We start from the raw sequence: 17,890 nt of genomic DNA, 5'->3' as shown, positions 1-17,890 counted from the left end.
GTTTTTTTTAATCATAAGGATTCTGGCAAGTATTTATTCTTTGTAGCTAGGATTACTAACTCCACTTTCAGACTACATGTTCCCAGACACGTTAGTCTTGTACTTAATAATCCAGCCACAAGTTGAGGATTGCAAAAGGAAAAGCAGTTTTATTTAGTTTTCAACAGGTGCCACTAAACATGGAAAACAAGTTGGGTCTTCATGTTTTGCAATGCACATGCTCATAAAAGATTAAGTTTAAATTACATGCAAGAGACTAGATTTCTTCACACTTTACAAAACAGGTCTGAAGCAAATAAAACGATTGTACATGACATTTACATTAGAAAGAGTATGCTAACAGGTGTAGCTTTCATAAGCACGTCCACTTTCATCTCCTTAGCCAAAAGCTGCCCCACAATTAGGGCATCTTCTCTGCCTCAGTGCAAGACAGAACAGGATCCCAATTGGAAAGAATACAATGGCACACAAAACACCAAGACAGGTGAAGGTGTCCTCCAACACGCCAACCCTGTAAAAATGGAAAACAGACTTAGTCAAGGACACCCAACAAGTCTGCCCCAAATTTACGACTTTGCAATCTCACCGTCACCAAAAAACACACCGTTTTATATAGCAAGATAAAGTACAAAGGTTTTGGGTTGGGTTATTTTCCCCTTTTAAAAGGCTTATTTTCATAGCTTGCAGCAGAAGGTTTTGAATTATACCACTGAAAGAAAAACAGGAAATTTGCAGGTGATCAGACTGTAGATAACAAGACTAAAAGGTTTAATTTAAGCTAGCTGTTTAGTTCCAGACTGCAACTGTTTATCACTGCAATGCAGGACTGGTACTTTGAACAAAACATAAGCCACCACAACTCTGAGCACTTGGCTCAACTCCAAATACTGGTTAATACATGGGCACAGAAGAACACACAGGTGTAGCACCTGCAGCCCACTGGGAACAAGTGACAAGCACTCTCCATTCAGAAAGCTTGAACACAAAAGCCTCTACAGCAGGTGCATAAAGAATCTGGAAGTCATGGTTCTTCTGGATGCTTGCATCCTAGCTCAGAATAAAAGATCACACATTCAGGACAGAGACTGTAAGCAGTATCAAGCTTTATTCCTTGATGGCCTTTCTCAGGATCAAGCTTTTCTGTCTAGGTGAGGATATAGTTTTCTAGAATTATACCCTAGTGTCACCAAAGTTTGCTCTCAAAAACAAACAAAAACCTCCCTGCTTTTAAAATAATTTACTGAATTCCAGAGACAGTGCTGAAGATTTAACTGCCAGTGTTGTGATACTGGTTACTGCACACCAGACAACTCTATTTCTCTGCTTTCTAGGTCTCTTACAACAGGCAGCAGTCACACTTGTGTCATATGCTTTGCCTACCCAGTTTCCACAGTTATCCTGAGGTGAACCCTCTCAGTTCATTCAACCACAAGTTCCCCACAGTATATGTGCACTACAGCACTTTCAGAAAAAAAAAAAAAAAAAAACTTGTTTTCTGAATGTTTTGTGCTGATGATCTGGTATTTTTTTCTCAGCTTCTTCTGAAGAGAAAGATTTGAATGGGCAGAGAGTTGTGTAATGCTGGTTAAGGGCTTCTGGTGAAACATCCAGCTCCTTGCCTTCACTAAGCAAGTTAAAAAACATTGCAGACAGGGAGAAACAGAAGAAACAGATAGGTTTGTTTCTGTTACTTCAAATTAACGCACAACTTGGCAAAGCCTGGTTACTGCAGTTGCCTGCACATTCTCCAAGAAGTGCTGGCATCACCTTTCTTCAGAGAGCACAAGTCATTAACATGCAAAGAGCCAGGGGCACTGGGTGTGTTGGGCTGTGACTGATCTGGCTGGATAAGGACTTAAAAATTCTAACTGTAGATTTACAGTTAAAGAGAGTAGTTCAGAGGTCAGCACTTTGTTGTGGAAGGTGTGTAAAGGACCATGCTAACTACTCACTTTCAGACAGCCTAAGTCACCCGAAGAGCTCAGAGGTGCAGCCCTTCTGTCATAGCTGTTTAACAAGTTTATTTCTGGTAGCTAGAAAAGGCCAAACATGCATCACTATTAAAATAACCATCAGTAGGTGTTCCTGGTTTCTACTTCCAAAAGCTGATGCCCCTTCAGAAGTGTAGGAGAACCTATTATTGGTATCATTTGGCTGCAGCTGAGTCTCCACTGAAGGACCACCCTACATGAGAAATTGTTTCAACGCAGTTCTGTGACAACAGAAATTTACCTGTATTCAGTCCCTGACTTCATTCTGTGGAAGTGCTAAATATCCCCCCAAAATGCAGACAGACAGTAAAGCCCAAGTACCAGACAAAATTTGAGCAGCTAAAGTCAGAATTTGAAGTTTAGTAAAACACTTGAACAAGATGTGTCCTCTCAGATTCCCTGGCACAGTGAAAGCAAACAGAGCACTACATGACCTTGAAATACATTCTACAAGGTGCCAAGGCTAACAAGTTGTTGCTTCCCTACAAAGCAGTCATAGACAACCTATTGTACATATGCCTAGAGCAAAGGAAGGAAGATGCAGATTCGGACATCAGTCCCCTCCCTTTTGACAAACTCACTCTGTTTCTGCCTACAGAGTTCTTGTGGTAGAAGCTGACTTTATATTTGGTATGAAGATATTCTCAGGGTACAGCTGATCAATCCCAGCAGTAGTTTTATAATTTCATATTCTCAAATAACACTCCTTTAAAGCAACAAGTTAAAAGATGTAGACTAAAGCTCACATCACCACACGGATTCTAGCCTCAGCACACAAGTGTCCCAAAGCTCAGACTTCTTTCTGTAGCCTGTGCTGCTCACTGTGGCTACTCCTACAAACTCAGGGTAACACCACCCTCTGTTCCAAGTCAGGCATGCACTCTACTCCATTTATCAGTGCAAGTACCATATTTTGCCACAACAATGTAAGGTTACTCTTGAACACTGACGTCCAGAGAGATAAGAACAGTGAGAGATGAGTTCTGCAGTGTTCTGCTTTTGTGACAAACTACAGGACTGCCGACTCCATCATCTTTCCCAGAGCTGAAACATATTTGTAGAGCTAGTTTCAGTCGTTTCTTTTCCCAAAGCACTTCATGAAAGCTTCCTCAAACATGGAAAAAAGTTTCACCTCTCTATTTAGTACCTTTTCACTCCTATTTCCATACCTCTATCACCAGATCACAAACTTTGATACCAACACTGGCCTAAAATAAGACATTAAAACTATCTAAAAGTATTGCCCAAATTCATAAAACCACCTTTCTCCAGGTTGGAACTGGCATATTTAGCACACTGATAGAGTCAGTAGAGCACAATGGTTCTGGCATTACTCAAAAAGACCCTGACATTTACTGAGTACTTTAAACAACAGTTGTGGCATCAGCAGTATCTCATTCTCCAACTGAAGCAAAAAGCAACATTTAAGGAATCAAGCATAAGGTGACAGTGGAACTTTCTTCTTTATAAATAGATTCCTTTACATCTCCAAAGAGAACCAACAGTCTCCCCCAATGAGACCTAAACAGCCAGACTGCCTCATCAGACAGCTGGTCTGGTTTATCTTCCAGGGCTCTGCATTTGATACAAATTACTGGTTCTCACCACGGTGAGCTGCTGACTTACAGAACATACAGACTTCACACACAGAAGCCCACTTCTATTTCTGGTATTTTTACTGCAAGTTTTAATACTGACTATTGGCTATAGGCACTTGGCAGCAGTTTCTTGGGAACTGCACTACTGGTGGTCTTTCTGATACAGTTTCCCAGAGCTCTCCTCTGTAATCAGGTTTGGCAACACTTGCATCTGTCCAGCTGATTCTGCAAATGTTTCTCCTGGAAAGGATGAACACAGTTTTGTCTGCCATCACACAAAACGCAGAATGGAGGAGGCTCCTATTAACCCTTGCTCCCAGAGACTTCCACCTAGCTGTCCTACCTGAACATAGTATGGTATGTGAGGGGAGGCTAACTAACAGGAAGCTTCAGCATAACTTCTTTGCTGCACAGCCTCTTTGCCTAGGGCAGACCTGGACACTAAAGCATTGGCAAGTGACCCTCAAAATTAGACTGCAGTTAAGGAATGGAGTCACTTCATTCACCAAGGAAATGATGTGGTTCTAGAAGTGCCATTGTCTGGGAAGATTCTGCTAGTAGGACTAAAATGCAAAGTGATTCAAAACTGCTCAGTGAACCAGACTGGCTAGAGAGACAGAGCAAGCCTGGATGCAGCAGCTGAGGTAATTTCTACTTGTGGAAACACCTGAAATGCTGATCATCCTCAGATCAAATAAGGTCAGCAGCAGAAGCTCAAGAGGTGATGCCTCTTGCCCCCTTAACAGGTTAACCCAGTACAATACTACATGTATCAAGCAGCTCAGACTTAAGCAGCCTTCGATACTACAAATCCATCCAAGAAGGCAAAGTTCCTACTCCCAACATTTCACTAGCAACAAAAAATAACATTACACTGGAAAATGCATCCTAAGTGGAGCACATAGCACATTAAGGCTATTTTCTTTCCTGCCTTGTTTTGCTATTGCATCTTTTTCATTCACACACACTAAGCATACCCTCCTGCAAGCATCCAACTCTAGCTTTGTCAGTGTTTTCACATCTTCTCTCAATTCCACATTCAGTTCCTGTCTTCAGGTCTACCCTTATGACAAGTAAACCAGTGTTTACTAAACAGCCTAATTTTGATCTGATAGTAAAGAACACACACGCTAATTAAACATTAGAAAGGGATCAGAGCACTTCTGGTGAGCAAACCCAAACACAGACAACTGCTGTCTAACCCATTACAATCAACCCTCTTAATCAGCTTGCAAGGCCCAAGTCTTGGTATTGGTCAGCAGATGCCTCTGACACTGTAAATAGAATTTATTGGAAACACTTCAGGAAGTGTTCTGTGGTGATGCAAAATGCCAATGTGAAAAAAAAAGAAAGGAAAAAAAGATGTAATAAAATCTTGCCATCCCTCTTCACCACCAGACCCGGGGAAAGGACCAGCAAGGGCCAAAGCAAGCCACAGGAAGCACTGCTGGGTCAGCGACAGCAGAGCCAAGCAGCAGACCAAGTCAGCTACCAGTGACGCTCATTCAGACAGCTTGCCAGTGCTGTGTCTGCATGACCTCCACCACAGCATACCTGTTACTCCAGAGCCAGTCCCTATCACTTCTACAGCAGTGTGATTACTACTACAGCACTAACTACAAAAGCACTTTTTGACTTCTGTGGGGTTGTGTCACCACCTAATTTTAGACGAATACTTATCCAATCGCTGCTTAGCCAGTCACTAAATTTAGAAAAAGAAAAAAAACCCAAAACTTTTATAACTAAGAAATTACTGGTTTAGTTTTTTGCTTGCGTATCTTACCTGAGCTGCAGAGTAATTAGTGAATCTGCAGTTTGTATATGGATTCTCTAATGTAACCAAATATAAATTTTGTTCTTCAGCATAAACCACATAAAAGCTGATTAAAACTGCACCACTCCCAATCTAAAAATAAACTGGAAAGGTTTATTTATACTGCAAGCAGCATCTTGGATTTAATCTGTAACTGCAGCTTCCAACTCTAAAAAGCAAGGTCAGTTATTCCCACTGACAAGTATGTAAAACTAAATTACTTTTCAGACACCCTCTTCTTGAAAGTAAGTCTTAAAATATTAATATCTTAAGTCTAATGCTCAGGATCCCAGGGTCAGTAGTGAGGCCTGTGAACACAGCATCAGTCCAAGTGACACATGCATTAACACATCACAGAATTGCAGTGTGTGCTTCTCAGCATCCTTCATCCCCTACAAATCAAGTCAAAGGGTCACCCCAGGTAATCAGACAATTTGGTTGTACAACAAGCTCTGCAAGACCTGAAAAGGAACTGCACTTCACTTAAGGATGTCTCCAGCTGTCTTCTACACAGATACTCCCTTGCTTGATCAAGCAAGTGGAATTTTCAAACCAGTATCCCATTTCTGCTGCCACTAAGGTTGGCTGAGTCTTTAACTTTAGATTTCAATGGAAGCATCAGACCAATGACAAGCACAGAATTTGGAAGCTGCACACCAGATCTTTTAATTCTGAACATGAAAATGAACATAGATCACTTTTGTCTGCCCTAGATAATGCAGCGAAAGTTTGAATTTCACCTCCAAGCAGCAGCACTGACAATTATATATGCACCTATTGAGTAAGCATGGAACATTCATAATTTTAATTTCCATGAAGAGAGGTACCAGCTCTTCTAGCCTCAGCTTGAAGGCATATTGAACAGTTGTTGGTATGTATTCACACAAAGGAGCTGAAATCTATACATAGCCAGTGGCTTGCCCCCCCTCAACACAAGCTGTACATATATGTAAATGCAATTAGCCTTAAGTCACCTTCAAGTAAGAGTCACCACAGTACTTGCAGATTACCTCAACTTCCTTATGCTTTAGGCCCCACTTCCTATACAGATTGCTGGCTGCAGAGACACAAATTCTGGCACTGGGGAAGAGCCTGTATCTAGCTGTTGTCTTTACTGAAATGCCTGCAAATCACCAGCCTTCTCTAATGCAGTAGCACCACTGCTTTAATTCCCGTTCTGAGAACACACTAATTAAGAGACAAGCTTCATGGCTTCACACCAACAGCCTAGCCTCACAAATGAGACTAAGCCTGCCAACTAAAATTCACTGCAGACAGTGGACATCTATCCAAGGTGAACTAGACTGAGTGTTCCCTGACTCCTCTGTGTACACAGCCAAAGCAGCATCAACTCTGGCTACCAACAAACAAGACCAGCTTCCTCCTCCAACCTGGAGCAACTTGTTGCTACAAAGAAATCCTAATTATCAGAATACAGACATCAAGACAAATGGTCACACTAAAAGAAACCCAAAAAGCTATCAACTCAGCCCCAGTGACAACCTGGGGGTCAGGGACCAGTTTATCATTTTGATATGGTCCCATTAGGGAACACACTCCTGCTCTATCTTATTTATTGCATGAAATCTCATTTATTTAAAAAAAAAAAAAAATATTTGATTATTGTCCACAAATCAGTTCAGACAAGTAGAAAAAAAGCCCTCAGAAACAGCCAGCACTATTTTGCTCTCACTTTGGGCACTTGTTAACAGGCTTACCACCTCCTCTCTTCTAGGCTTAGGTAACAGACCTCCCTTTAAGCAGCTGCGTGCCTCTGCTTGGGGGGGAAGTTCCAACTATCCCAGCCAGTAATTCCAAACAGCAGACTCACAGCATCTGCTCAACTGCTGTATCAAGGCTTTCTTCTTTGCAGTCACGTGCAGAAGTCACTGCTGAATTTCATGCCTCAACTGTTCTAGCCACCAAATTACAGCACGGCAGGGATGAATGCCCCAGCCTGCCTCAACAGCACACATCTACAGAAAGCTGCATAGTGGAGTGTAAGGGAGCTATGCCGATTCCCAAGGCAAGCTGATCACTTTTGTGACACAGACCAGTGTCAGGAGCTGCTGCAGCATTATAGCTATTCCTTTTTATAAGGCTCTTGAAAAGGTATTTCAACGTTGGCTTCACTCACAAGATTCAAAAGGATCTCTAGCATGTCAGCCTGCTGTGAGAAACTGGAGCTTTAACTCAGAATGGGACATGCTCTCTAAATAGCTCTGCTATCCCTTGCATATTTAACCAGTACATATTATGAAATTATATTAAAAATTTTTACATTACCTTTAAATACAGTTGTTGTAACTATAGGAAATCTGTAGCCTGAACAGAACTTCTATCAAACCACACACAGCATCTGTGACTGACAACTGAAGTAAAACCAGGTAAGTGAAATTTTGAAGGACTGGATCACCTAAGTGCAATTTTCCCAGAGTCTATTGTATCAGAAGACATGTACTTAATTGAACAAAATTTCAACCAAAACCTGACAACTTGCTTTGTCAAGTAAAAAGAAAAAAACACCCCAAACACAACACCAACCAAAAAAAACCCCAAAACCTCCACTACCTGAAAAAAATGCACAAAACCAAAACACACCACCCTTCCCTGCACCCCCCACCCCCACATCTACTGCAGAGAGAAGGATGCAAGAGATTTGAGAATAAATACAGTTTTAATAGAACTTGTCTCATCTCCCACTTCTGGAAAAACCTTCAGTGCTATTACACTACTTCTCAAACAGCTGTTTTGTAACTGTCAGAAGAAAAACCATCACAACGCAGCAGTGGTATGTCCTTTCCCTCATTCTTTCTTCCAAGCAACTGAAGACTTGTTAAACAGGAAAATAAAAACCCAACAGGGCCCATCACAGGCTCTGTCCCAGACTTCCAAAGGACAAACTTTTGCAAACATCAGATCAAGTGAATGCTTTCACCATTTTTAAAAATACCTTTCTTCTGTTAAGTAATAGGAAAGCAAACATTCCTTTTGCAGTTTGTTATACCCAACAGCACAAGATGGAGAAATAGAAAATGAAAGCAACCACAAGAAAAGCAGCCAGACTCTGTTCTCCAAGCTAAAAAGATAATTACATGGCTGGATCCCTGAAGTTAGTGGCTGTAATGACTCAATCTGTACTTGGGAACATAAAATAGTTTAAAAGCAGGACGTGGCTAATCTTCACATGTCAGCTACAAGCAATAAAGCTGATGAGTTCCTGCAACTCAGTGTAATTCTCTATACATTACAGCTGGGAGAACTCACACTAAGAAAACAGTACTACAACCACCCAAGACATTTTAATAACGCAAGGAAGGATGGAACATACATTAATACTGAAGTCTGTAATTAGAAAGCAATGCTGACCAGTGATCCTGTGAGGATGATCTGAGTAATGAATAACTCTAAGCAAGAGGTGCAGCTTGCAAGACAGGAGAGTCCTCCCTCAATGCAGCAATGCTTCAGAGACAGGATTTAGAAAAAGCAATTACACTGTAACCACAGGCATACTCCCTACTTGTAGAGAGGCTGCTTCCAGAGATATTTCATATATTTTATGACTTGTACCAAAAATCAAGTCTAAAGATCAATTGTATTGTAGCTAGCTTATTAATCCCAAGATCATTCATGACTGCAATAAATATAGACTCCATTAACACCATATATTTGAAGTTGGAAATGGTTTTAATTTCCATTAGCAACATTCATACATGCAATAGTGCAAAAGTTGGTTTGTATTTCTGATGACAGAAATACTCTTGATGGGCTATAGCCTACTCTGTTACAAGCAGGACTCTCATGTTCTAAAGCAGATGGACTTATCCAACAATCATGCACAGCATCAAATCAGAAGAGTAACAGGACAACTAACCTGGCAGTTTAATAACCAAGGTTTTTTACACACCATTAATAGCTTTTTATGTCTATCAATGCCCTTTCAACACCTTTTCTGTTCAGTGTTATATTCAGGGCGTAGCTGCATGTTACATTCTTCATAGAATAGGTTTTCAGGCCAAGGAAGTGAATTAGAACTATGTTTAAAGTCTTGAGAAGTCAAATAGGATTATGAGCTCTTTAAGAAAAGATGGTGGTGTAACCTTCCAGTGCATGAACCCTGACCCTTCAGATTCCCATAGTTCTAACGTGCTTCTCACCCAGCCTTCCTGTCCTTTCTCAAACCATTAACTAGTCAAAAGACAACAAATCTGAGATTCTTCTCTCCTGCCCTGACACTTTGACTTTTCCTCTAAAGACAGTTAGGAAAAAACAGAGTGATATTGCCAAAAAGACTATGACACACCAGTCCTTGGGATTCCCTGACCATGAGTATTTCAGAAGTGGTGAGGACAGTCCTACAGTTTAACCAGTGTAGTATTGTACCTCCTATTAACTAACATGGCATAGTTCTCCTCAGGCTTTTCAAACCTGAGAACCTGAAAATGACAAGGGGTTTGTGGAAGGTATTTTGCTTTAGGAAAGAGTCTGTAACATACAGAGCACTGGGTACCTCCAGCAGAGCAAGTCTGATAACTTAAGAACAAGTGAGGTCATTAAAAAACACATTACAAAAGATAGCTCATTTTCCCAAATTTGGCTGAAGTTAGACATTATACTTGCAAATGATTGTTTCAAAAGGTGTCTCGAGGAGCATCACAGGATAACTTAAAAAAAAAAATACTAATAGTAGCAAGAATCTACCTATCTTAAGTTACTGCAAAGATCACTTCCATAGTAAAAGGTTTTGAGATTTATTTGGTTTAGGGCCAGAAGGCCTGTATAAACACACTGTCTGCCCTTCAAGCAACACAGAACATCTTTCTTGTCTTCTGGCTGAGCAAAACCCTAAGCTTTTTAATGTACTTACTAAGGTGGCAGCAGCTACCACATCTCGCATCTACCAACTGCTCAGTGGTTACCTTTCCTAAGTGTTTTAAAACTACATCTTCTAGATCAATAGCTCTGTCTGGTACAGGGTTTACAGCCTTAACTGGTTGCACTTCAGCAGGCATCTGCTTTCACAGAGCACCACAAGATACTTCTTACTTGAATGCATCTTTGAAGGCCCTGACACTCGTACACCACCACTTCTAATGGCACCAAAAGACACCTAGCCTCTGCCACTATAACATTCATCAGACCAAAACCTGGTATAATTTCAGTTGTTCCAGTAAGTCTGTTTCCTACATATCTCCAAAAAGACAAGCAAGGGCTCATACTTGCAAAACACCCCAAGGCTAACTCCCAAACATTTTAACAGAAAGGGAATGATTCCGCATTTGAGTCAGAGCTGGCCAGGCACAGCAGAGTCCAAGCTGCACTAGCAGCAATCTGGCTGTCCTCACCCATTAGTTAACATCCTGGGATGAGAACCCAGAAGTGCAGCTGACTTGGGACACACACAGTGCCTCCTTCCTTTTTTGTCACGATGATCTCCCAGGAGGAAGTTGTTCTTTTGTTGCAATTCCAACTAATTGCTGACCACTTGTTCTGGTTTTCACCACTTCATCAGATTAACCCTTTTAGCAAATCTATTAATCTCCCTGTTCTTCAGGAGTAAAAGGACTTTGAAAGCAAGAGGGTTTTTAAAGCCTTTAAGATACTGATGTTTTTAACCAATAGTGACAATCACTGTGCCTGGTTTTGCGAAGTCTGGATGTTAGGAATGGGGACAATGGACAGCCAGACAACCAGAAGTGACTACGGTCAAAGATTACAGAGTTTCACAATAAAATCACATTACTCATTACCACCAGGCATAAACACACCAGAAAAGACTTCCTGTCATCGTCTCCCCCAAGAAAAGACTCTTCACATGTTATTGAAGTGCCTTTTCATGAAAAACACCACTTCCAGATCTTCTTCCATCATAAAGACCAGATCCATGCTTATCTATCAAGTATTGTATTAATTATAGCAGTTGTCACGTGTCCATTAGGGTGTCATACAACATGAATTAAAGCACTCCACTACTGAATTCAGTTAATTCAGTTCTAATACACACAAAGAGTAGCTCTTGAAAACGAAGGAACCACGTGGATACCTGTAATTTAAAAACTAAATCCCCAGACTGAGTTTCTCTCTCAACTACGAGCTGTTTTACCTGCAGGCAGGACAGCCACCAACTACTACGACAGAGGTGGTGGTAGCAGGCTGTTGAATAATGGTGTACGTGCTCGAATAGTTTGGTTGTGATGTCGGTGGAGGAACAGCATACCCTGAAACAAGAAAAACACCTCCTCAGTCACCACACGTAAGGCACAAAGAACAATGATGATAAAGTACAGAAACGAAGCATAAGAAAGATACATAGAAACGTAGTCTTGACTGAGCACTTTAAGAAGTTCTATCAAATTTGGAGTTGGAACACACTACTCAGCTGATCTAGTTGCAAAGCCACTTCACAGACCCAAGTATCCAGCACAATTTAACCACATAAAAAGGACACTGAGCTAATAATTAACTTGGGAGATTTTGTTTCCACACTGTTTCAGCACCAGGGAAAAAGAGTTTAAACAAACAACAGCCACAGCTTTCACTTCTGGATCTTATATATTGGGTATGTCCCACTCCAGTGGGCAAAGTAATTGAAACAGAATAAATCTTTCTCTGGTGTCCAGCTTAACTTCTGTATATTATAACTAGAGAGAGTGAGAGAGGTAGAAGTGACAGGATGCAAGCAGAAATGAAGCAGGTTGCATAGCACAGGAAAAAAGACCCTTTCGGAACCCTCGTGTTGTCAGCTAGTGAACATGTCATTTTAACAGCTGTAGTTAGGAAACACAAGTCTTTAGCTGCTGCATTACATTAAAAATGTACTTAAAACAAAACAACCAACATAAAGGAAAAAAAGGCTTTTTAACAGGACAGTTAGATGTGTGCAGTGTGTTCATGCAGATAGGGACACTTTGCCCAAGTACAATCCGCTCTGAGCTTCTGTCCCAGGGCACAGTTCTCAGATTTACTTAATCAAGTTACATACCTATAAAGTCCACCAGCCTCACTACTTCAAATTAAGCAGAAAATACTCAGTAATATTTGTCTTGTAGGAAATTAAGCTCTAATTTATTAGTGGGAAATCAATCTATGGCCTCAAGATTCAACCCAATGCTTGGTGACTGGGTCTGCTGCGTATTTTTTGTAACTTCTGAAGAGTTTCCTCAGCTCTAGAGAGTCTTTCCTGAGAGACTAATTCTTTCTTCGACGGTAGTATTAATTCAGTTAACGAAAGCACTGTGTCTACTCCCCTGCTTAAGTCTCTCTAAGACTACTGAAGTGTATCAGAAAAAGCAAACATTTAACCAGAGTGCAGTAAAGTGCATGTGAAGAAAACTGCCAAGTTTGGGGTCTGGCACAGCTGTGCTGCTTTGCCATTGTTTTGGGACGTAAACCCCACACATCCGAGGGACACAAAGTCAGTGTTCTGGGAAGGCAAAACACAAACACGACCTTACACCCTCGAGAAAGAGGGGAAAGGAAGGTGGCGCTTTTAAATACTTCGATCCCCTGCACACCCTCCTCCCTGATCTGGTCTTAGGCGTGAAAACTGAGCCGAACCAACCGTCTGGCTCCTGACAGGGAAGCCCCACGCGAGAGAGGCTCACGAGTTTTACCCGCTCTTCCCGGTTCTGCCGGGCAGCCCTTCTGCGGCGCAGGCCACAGCCCCTCTCCTGAGCCCGCTGTCGGCCTGAGACCCCCGGGGCACCGCCAGCACCGCCTCCCTCCAGCCCCCGGGAGTTTGTGTGGGGGAGAGCGCCTTCAGGTCCGCCCCAGATGCCAGGGAAGGGGGAGCGGGGCTCAAGCTCTCCTCCACGCGCTTTGGGCCCCTCGCCCCCTCGTTGGTGGCCAGACCTCACTAGCCGCCTCAGACCCACCTGCGGCAGCCCCGGCGCCCGGGTAGGGGTAGGGCGGGGGCGGCTGGAAGCCGGGCTGCGGCGGGGGGATGGCGCCGTAGTTGCTCTGCCCGTAGTCGTAGCCCGCGCCCTGGCCGGCGGGGCTGTAGGCGGGGGGCCGCTCCTGCAGCAGGGGCTTGTTGTCCATGCTGGGAGGCGGCAGAGCCGAGCGGAGCGGCGCGGCGAGCGCCGGGAGAGCGAAGAGGAAGCGGCGCCCTCGCCTCAACCACCCAACTTGGCGGGCGCCGCCCCTCCGCCCCGCCCGGGGGCGCCGGAGCTCAGCAGCGGTGCGAGCTCCCCGGCGGCAGCGCCCCGCGCATTCGGGGCCGGGCGCGAGGGACCGGCAGAGGGGGCAGCGGCGGAGCGGCCCCTGGCGCGCGGGCGGCCCCTCCCCGAGCGCCCCGCTCCCGCGCGGGCGGCCCCGGCTGCTGCACTCGCGGCCGGTCACAAGACTGCGCCCCACGTGACGCCGCTCCCCAGCGGCGCGGGGTGACTCGCCGAGAGGCGCAGGGAACCCTCGGCCTTAAAGGGGCCGCTCCCCGCCAGGCTGCCCGCACCGCGCCGCGCCCCGGCACCCGCCTTCCCGGCCGCCTTCTCCCCCGAGGGCGTACGACTGGAGCGGGGCTGTGCCCGCAGCGGGGTGCAGGTGTGCCGAGAGGAGAGCGGCGGCAGCGGGAGCCGCTGCTGCAGGCCGCCTCGAATCACCGAGTTCTCACGCTAGCTTTTAATGAGGCCGGTGGTGGGATTTTAGACGTGCTGGCTGAGACCTTCCCTTCAAGTGCACCTCTCCCGAAACTGGCGGTCTGAACGGGACGAGAATAAGACTCGTTCCAGACTCGGTCCCAGCTGCCTCTCAGATGATTGTAGTTGGAGGGTCTGCATCAGCCGGGAAGACCCCGAGAATGTCAACAGAAAAAAGGATGCGGGTGTTTATCAACTGTACACCTGTAATGACTCCTAAGAGCTGCTTTAAATGATGTAATAGCTAAAAGACTTCAGCGGAGCTCTGGGAAGATGGAAAGGTTAGGGAATGTCAGCCTGTGACTAGTTATGTGTGTATCTACCTACCTACCTATATTCTAAGTGCCTGTGGATGCATATTTGTGTTTACACAGAGCCCCGGGCCTGAGGAAAAGGCAGAAGGAAATAATGGTGTGTTCAGGAGTGACTTCTGCAAACTCTTACAAGCCCACTGGAGAAAAAATGTGCTTGAGTGTAAATGGAAAAAAAAAAAACAAACAAGAGGGGTGAGGGCATAGAATGTTGTAAAATGAGGGAAAATTTTTGAAAAGAGAGAAAAAAAAAAAAAAAGGAAAAAGCTGAAGAAAACTCACATGGTTTCAAGAAACGCTAAAGAAACACTGAAGGAAGGAGGAGGGAAGCAAGGGGGATGCTGCTTTCTCCTGTGCAGCAAACTAAAGGAACAAGTTCAACAGCACTTTCACCAGACTCAGCAGCTTCTGAAATCCAAGTTCTCATTGGCTGGACAGCTCAGGCCAGAAGCTGAAAAGATCTTAAATGTCTTTTGTCATAGTTAAAATTCAAGCCTCTTCCCTCCACACCTCATCCCTTGAGCTGTCTGATTCACCAGTGTTTTGGTTTTGCAATACACACAGGTTTGCCCTTCACTACAGGTACCAACAAAGCCCCTACCACTAGGGCACACAGTGAGCAATGCCCATGATAGTGCCTGTGCAGCAGGAAAGGTTTAGCCCCATTTATAGGGGGGGCGGGGGGGGGAAAACCCCAATGTTAAAAAGGGAAAAGATTAAACAATTTGCCTCAAAACTGAACAAATTCTTGAAACAGATAGGGACACAGACTACAAGACCCAAAATTCAAGCCAGTGCCAGCATCACATGATGGTGAGAAGATCCCTGATGTCTTGCTTTCTTCTCGCTACAGTTTTCAGTGGCTGACTCATCTGGAAGAGACACTCCACTGCTTAAGGTTTGCAGTGACATGTAAAGTCCACTCCTACTCTGAGGAAAGATTTTGCTTACTGCATCTGCAGAAGTAGAAATATTACTTGATGTTTTGGGAAGAAAAATCTTAAAGCACAAATGGTTCCTCATTACGGGAAAGATACTTCCCTAAAACGAATGTCAAGTGTTGAGAAAAAAATCCCTTTTTAAGGAAGTAAGATTGGAAGAGCTGACAGTAGGGAAGCTACTTACACAAACCATTTCTGACTGTGTTAGGACAATAGCCAAAAAGCAGTCAAAGAGGATTTAAAATATCTACACTGTGCATTGAATCAAGCAAAGTCTTTCATAATAACAAGACATTTTAAAACTCACAAAGTTAATTTTGGAGCACTCCAGCCTTGTCTAGGTCAGGGATGTGTCCCTGTCACAGGGGCAGACCTCGCAAACTGCATTTTCAATCCAAATTATGGCTTTGCTGTAGTACACTGCAGGTTGTATTTAGGCATCTGCAATTATGGCCAAAACTGAGGGACATGTCCACAGCCAACAACAGCTAGCAACCGTAACCAGGTGAGACCCAGATCACTGAAGGAAACGCCATCCTTTTGAGTCATGCAGGAACCACAAGAGTGAAGGACAGAAGAAGGAAAGGACATCTAGATGTTTTCTCTCTCTTTTACAAGACCTTGGACCCCCATTAAGGAACGATTTGGAGTGCATCCTTCACTGGTGCCACCGACTGGAAGTGAGGTTCACTTTAACCCAGTGCCCTGGGATTATACGGCAAATCCATTGTTCAAATTCCTGGCAAAATGAAAATTAGTTTACATTTAGCTGTTTGATTTGCAAAAACTTTCTCTCATTACCTCCTTACAGAGTGGAAGTCTCTGTTGCAGCAGCCACTGAACAAAGCAGGGGTCAGCACTGGATACCCAAAGCAAGCAAAAGTTTCCATAAGGCATCGATTCATTCCTAACTTTTATGTCAAATTGCAGATGTAGTAGAGCTATCATCTTCATTAGCTGGGTAAAGGCCACAAAAAGGTTATGTGCTGTCAGTGTTGTGGACAGCATTCATTTGGTTTCACATGTAAGGTCTTCCTTAAAATAAGCACGAGGAAACTGTACTGCTTGTAAATGACTTACCATGCAACCTCCTCACATAATCAATCATTCATGCTGCTTTCCTGGGGCATGACAGGACTATGGTTCAAAGTCCACAGTGTGAGAAGAAGCTCCTTAAATTCTTCTGCAGTCCAGTTCCCATGGAAAACATCAGAAGTCTTGTTTCCACCTGCTCAAAACAGCGACTGGATTGAACAAGTCAACTGTATCAGAGGCACAACTGCTACCAGTTTTGCAAAATTACTTTCCAAGGAACTAAGCAAAACTTGGTCTTTATAAAGATGTTTTCCCACAATGATTAATTTTTTAAAAACACTACTAGAGAGGGAAAACTCTGTGTTGAGGGAGGCAGCAATCTGCACAAAGGACCAAATCACATCAGCATGCAGTCAGGTGTTCCTGGGGCTCTGAAGGAAATGACCCAGAGGGAATGGTTTGCCTCACACAGGCATAATTCTAGAGAATATAACGTGTACATCAACCCTCCAAACATGATCTTCTGCACAACAAAACCTTCTGAACATACAGGCCACAGAAGAGCAAGGCAGGTATATTCTCTTTAACCAGCAACTGGAAACTCCTCAGGTTGGACTCACAATGAATCTGCCTGTTCCCGTTGAAAAAAGCCTGAAATGAAAGTCAGATGCTTTTCCAGCCTCCTTGAGATGCACAAAGACAGGAGCTACCTGTTGTTTGCAGATCTCTTTCATGCTTAGTTATTTGAATAGACAGGCATAGAAATGCCTGCCTATCTTGTTAGATATTCTGACTCATTTTGGAATGAACTAGAATGTGATGGCAAAAACTGAGATTATAAGCAAGCACCTTCAAAGGGAGGTTATGACTTGATGACAGGGCAAATCACAGTGGTGACCTGCAATAAATATTAAGTAGCACCGTAGGTGCCCTGGAAAGGCATGCCACTATGCTATTATGCTACTCCTACACTGTTACAAGTTGTAACAGTAAGGCCATCTCCTTCCTTATACCTGTGGCAACACATTTACTGAGCACCAAGACTAAACGCGATTTCAGGCAAACGCCGTTTTCCTTGCAGCCGTGGCTCGCTCTGCACAGCTGGCTGATCTGAGCCCTGGGCTCTGCCTGCAACAGCCTCTTTCTCTGGAGTTCACTGCAGAGGCCAGCCCCGGCGCTCCCCGGCAAGGCCAAGAGCCGAAGCAGCGCAATCCACCCGCATCCCCGAGGCGCGGCCCCAATGGACCGCCCCCGCGCGCCGTGACGCTGCCGCGTGTTCCCGCCCCATGGCGGTGGCCGTGGGAGCGGCGGCGCTAGGAGTGGCCGCGCGGCGGCGCAGTCAGCAGTAGCGCAGCGCTCCGGGCCGGCCGTTGCCTCCGCGCCGCTGCGGGCCGTGCTGGCCGGGAGCGGCTCTTCCTTCCGCTGGGAGCGGCGCCGGGCGGCAAGGGGAGGCGCGGCCCTCGGCAGGCAGGTGAGGGACGATCTCCGTCGGGGGCCGGGCTAGGGCAGAAACCGCTCACTGTCAGCCGCCCCGCCGCTGGAAGCGGGGCGGGCAGGGCAACACAGCG

At 44.5% G+C, this 17,890-nt stretch overlaps 1 protein-coding gene across 1 annotated transcript; it reads right to left on the bottom strand.

Annotated features, from left to right (window-relative positions):
- Positions 1–136: 136 nt before the first annotated feature.
- Positions 137–13,442, bottom strand: BRI3 (brain protein I3). The gene is made up of 3 exons (XM_054391260.1): positions 13,277–13,442; positions 11,506–11,620; positions 137–511 (listed from the first exon to the last, which is right to left on the bottom strand). Exons 1-3 carry the CDS (start codon positions 13,440–13,442, stop codon positions 379–381), a joined length of 414 nt encoding a protein of 137 aa, XP_054247235.1. The 3' UTR covers positions 137–378.
- Between the last annotated feature and the right edge of the window lie 4,448 nt (positions 13,443–17,890).

This window comes from Indicator indicator, chromosome 22, assembly GCF_027791375.1.
Source record: "Indicator indicator isolate 239-I01 chromosome 22, UM_Iind_1.1, whole genome shotgun sequence".
Taxonomy (NCBI): Eukaryota; Metazoa; Chordata; class Aves; order Piciformes; family Indicatoridae; genus Indicator; species Indicator indicator.
Note: the sequence above shows the minus strand (reverse complement) of the source record. Positions and strands in the feature narration are given on the sequence as shown.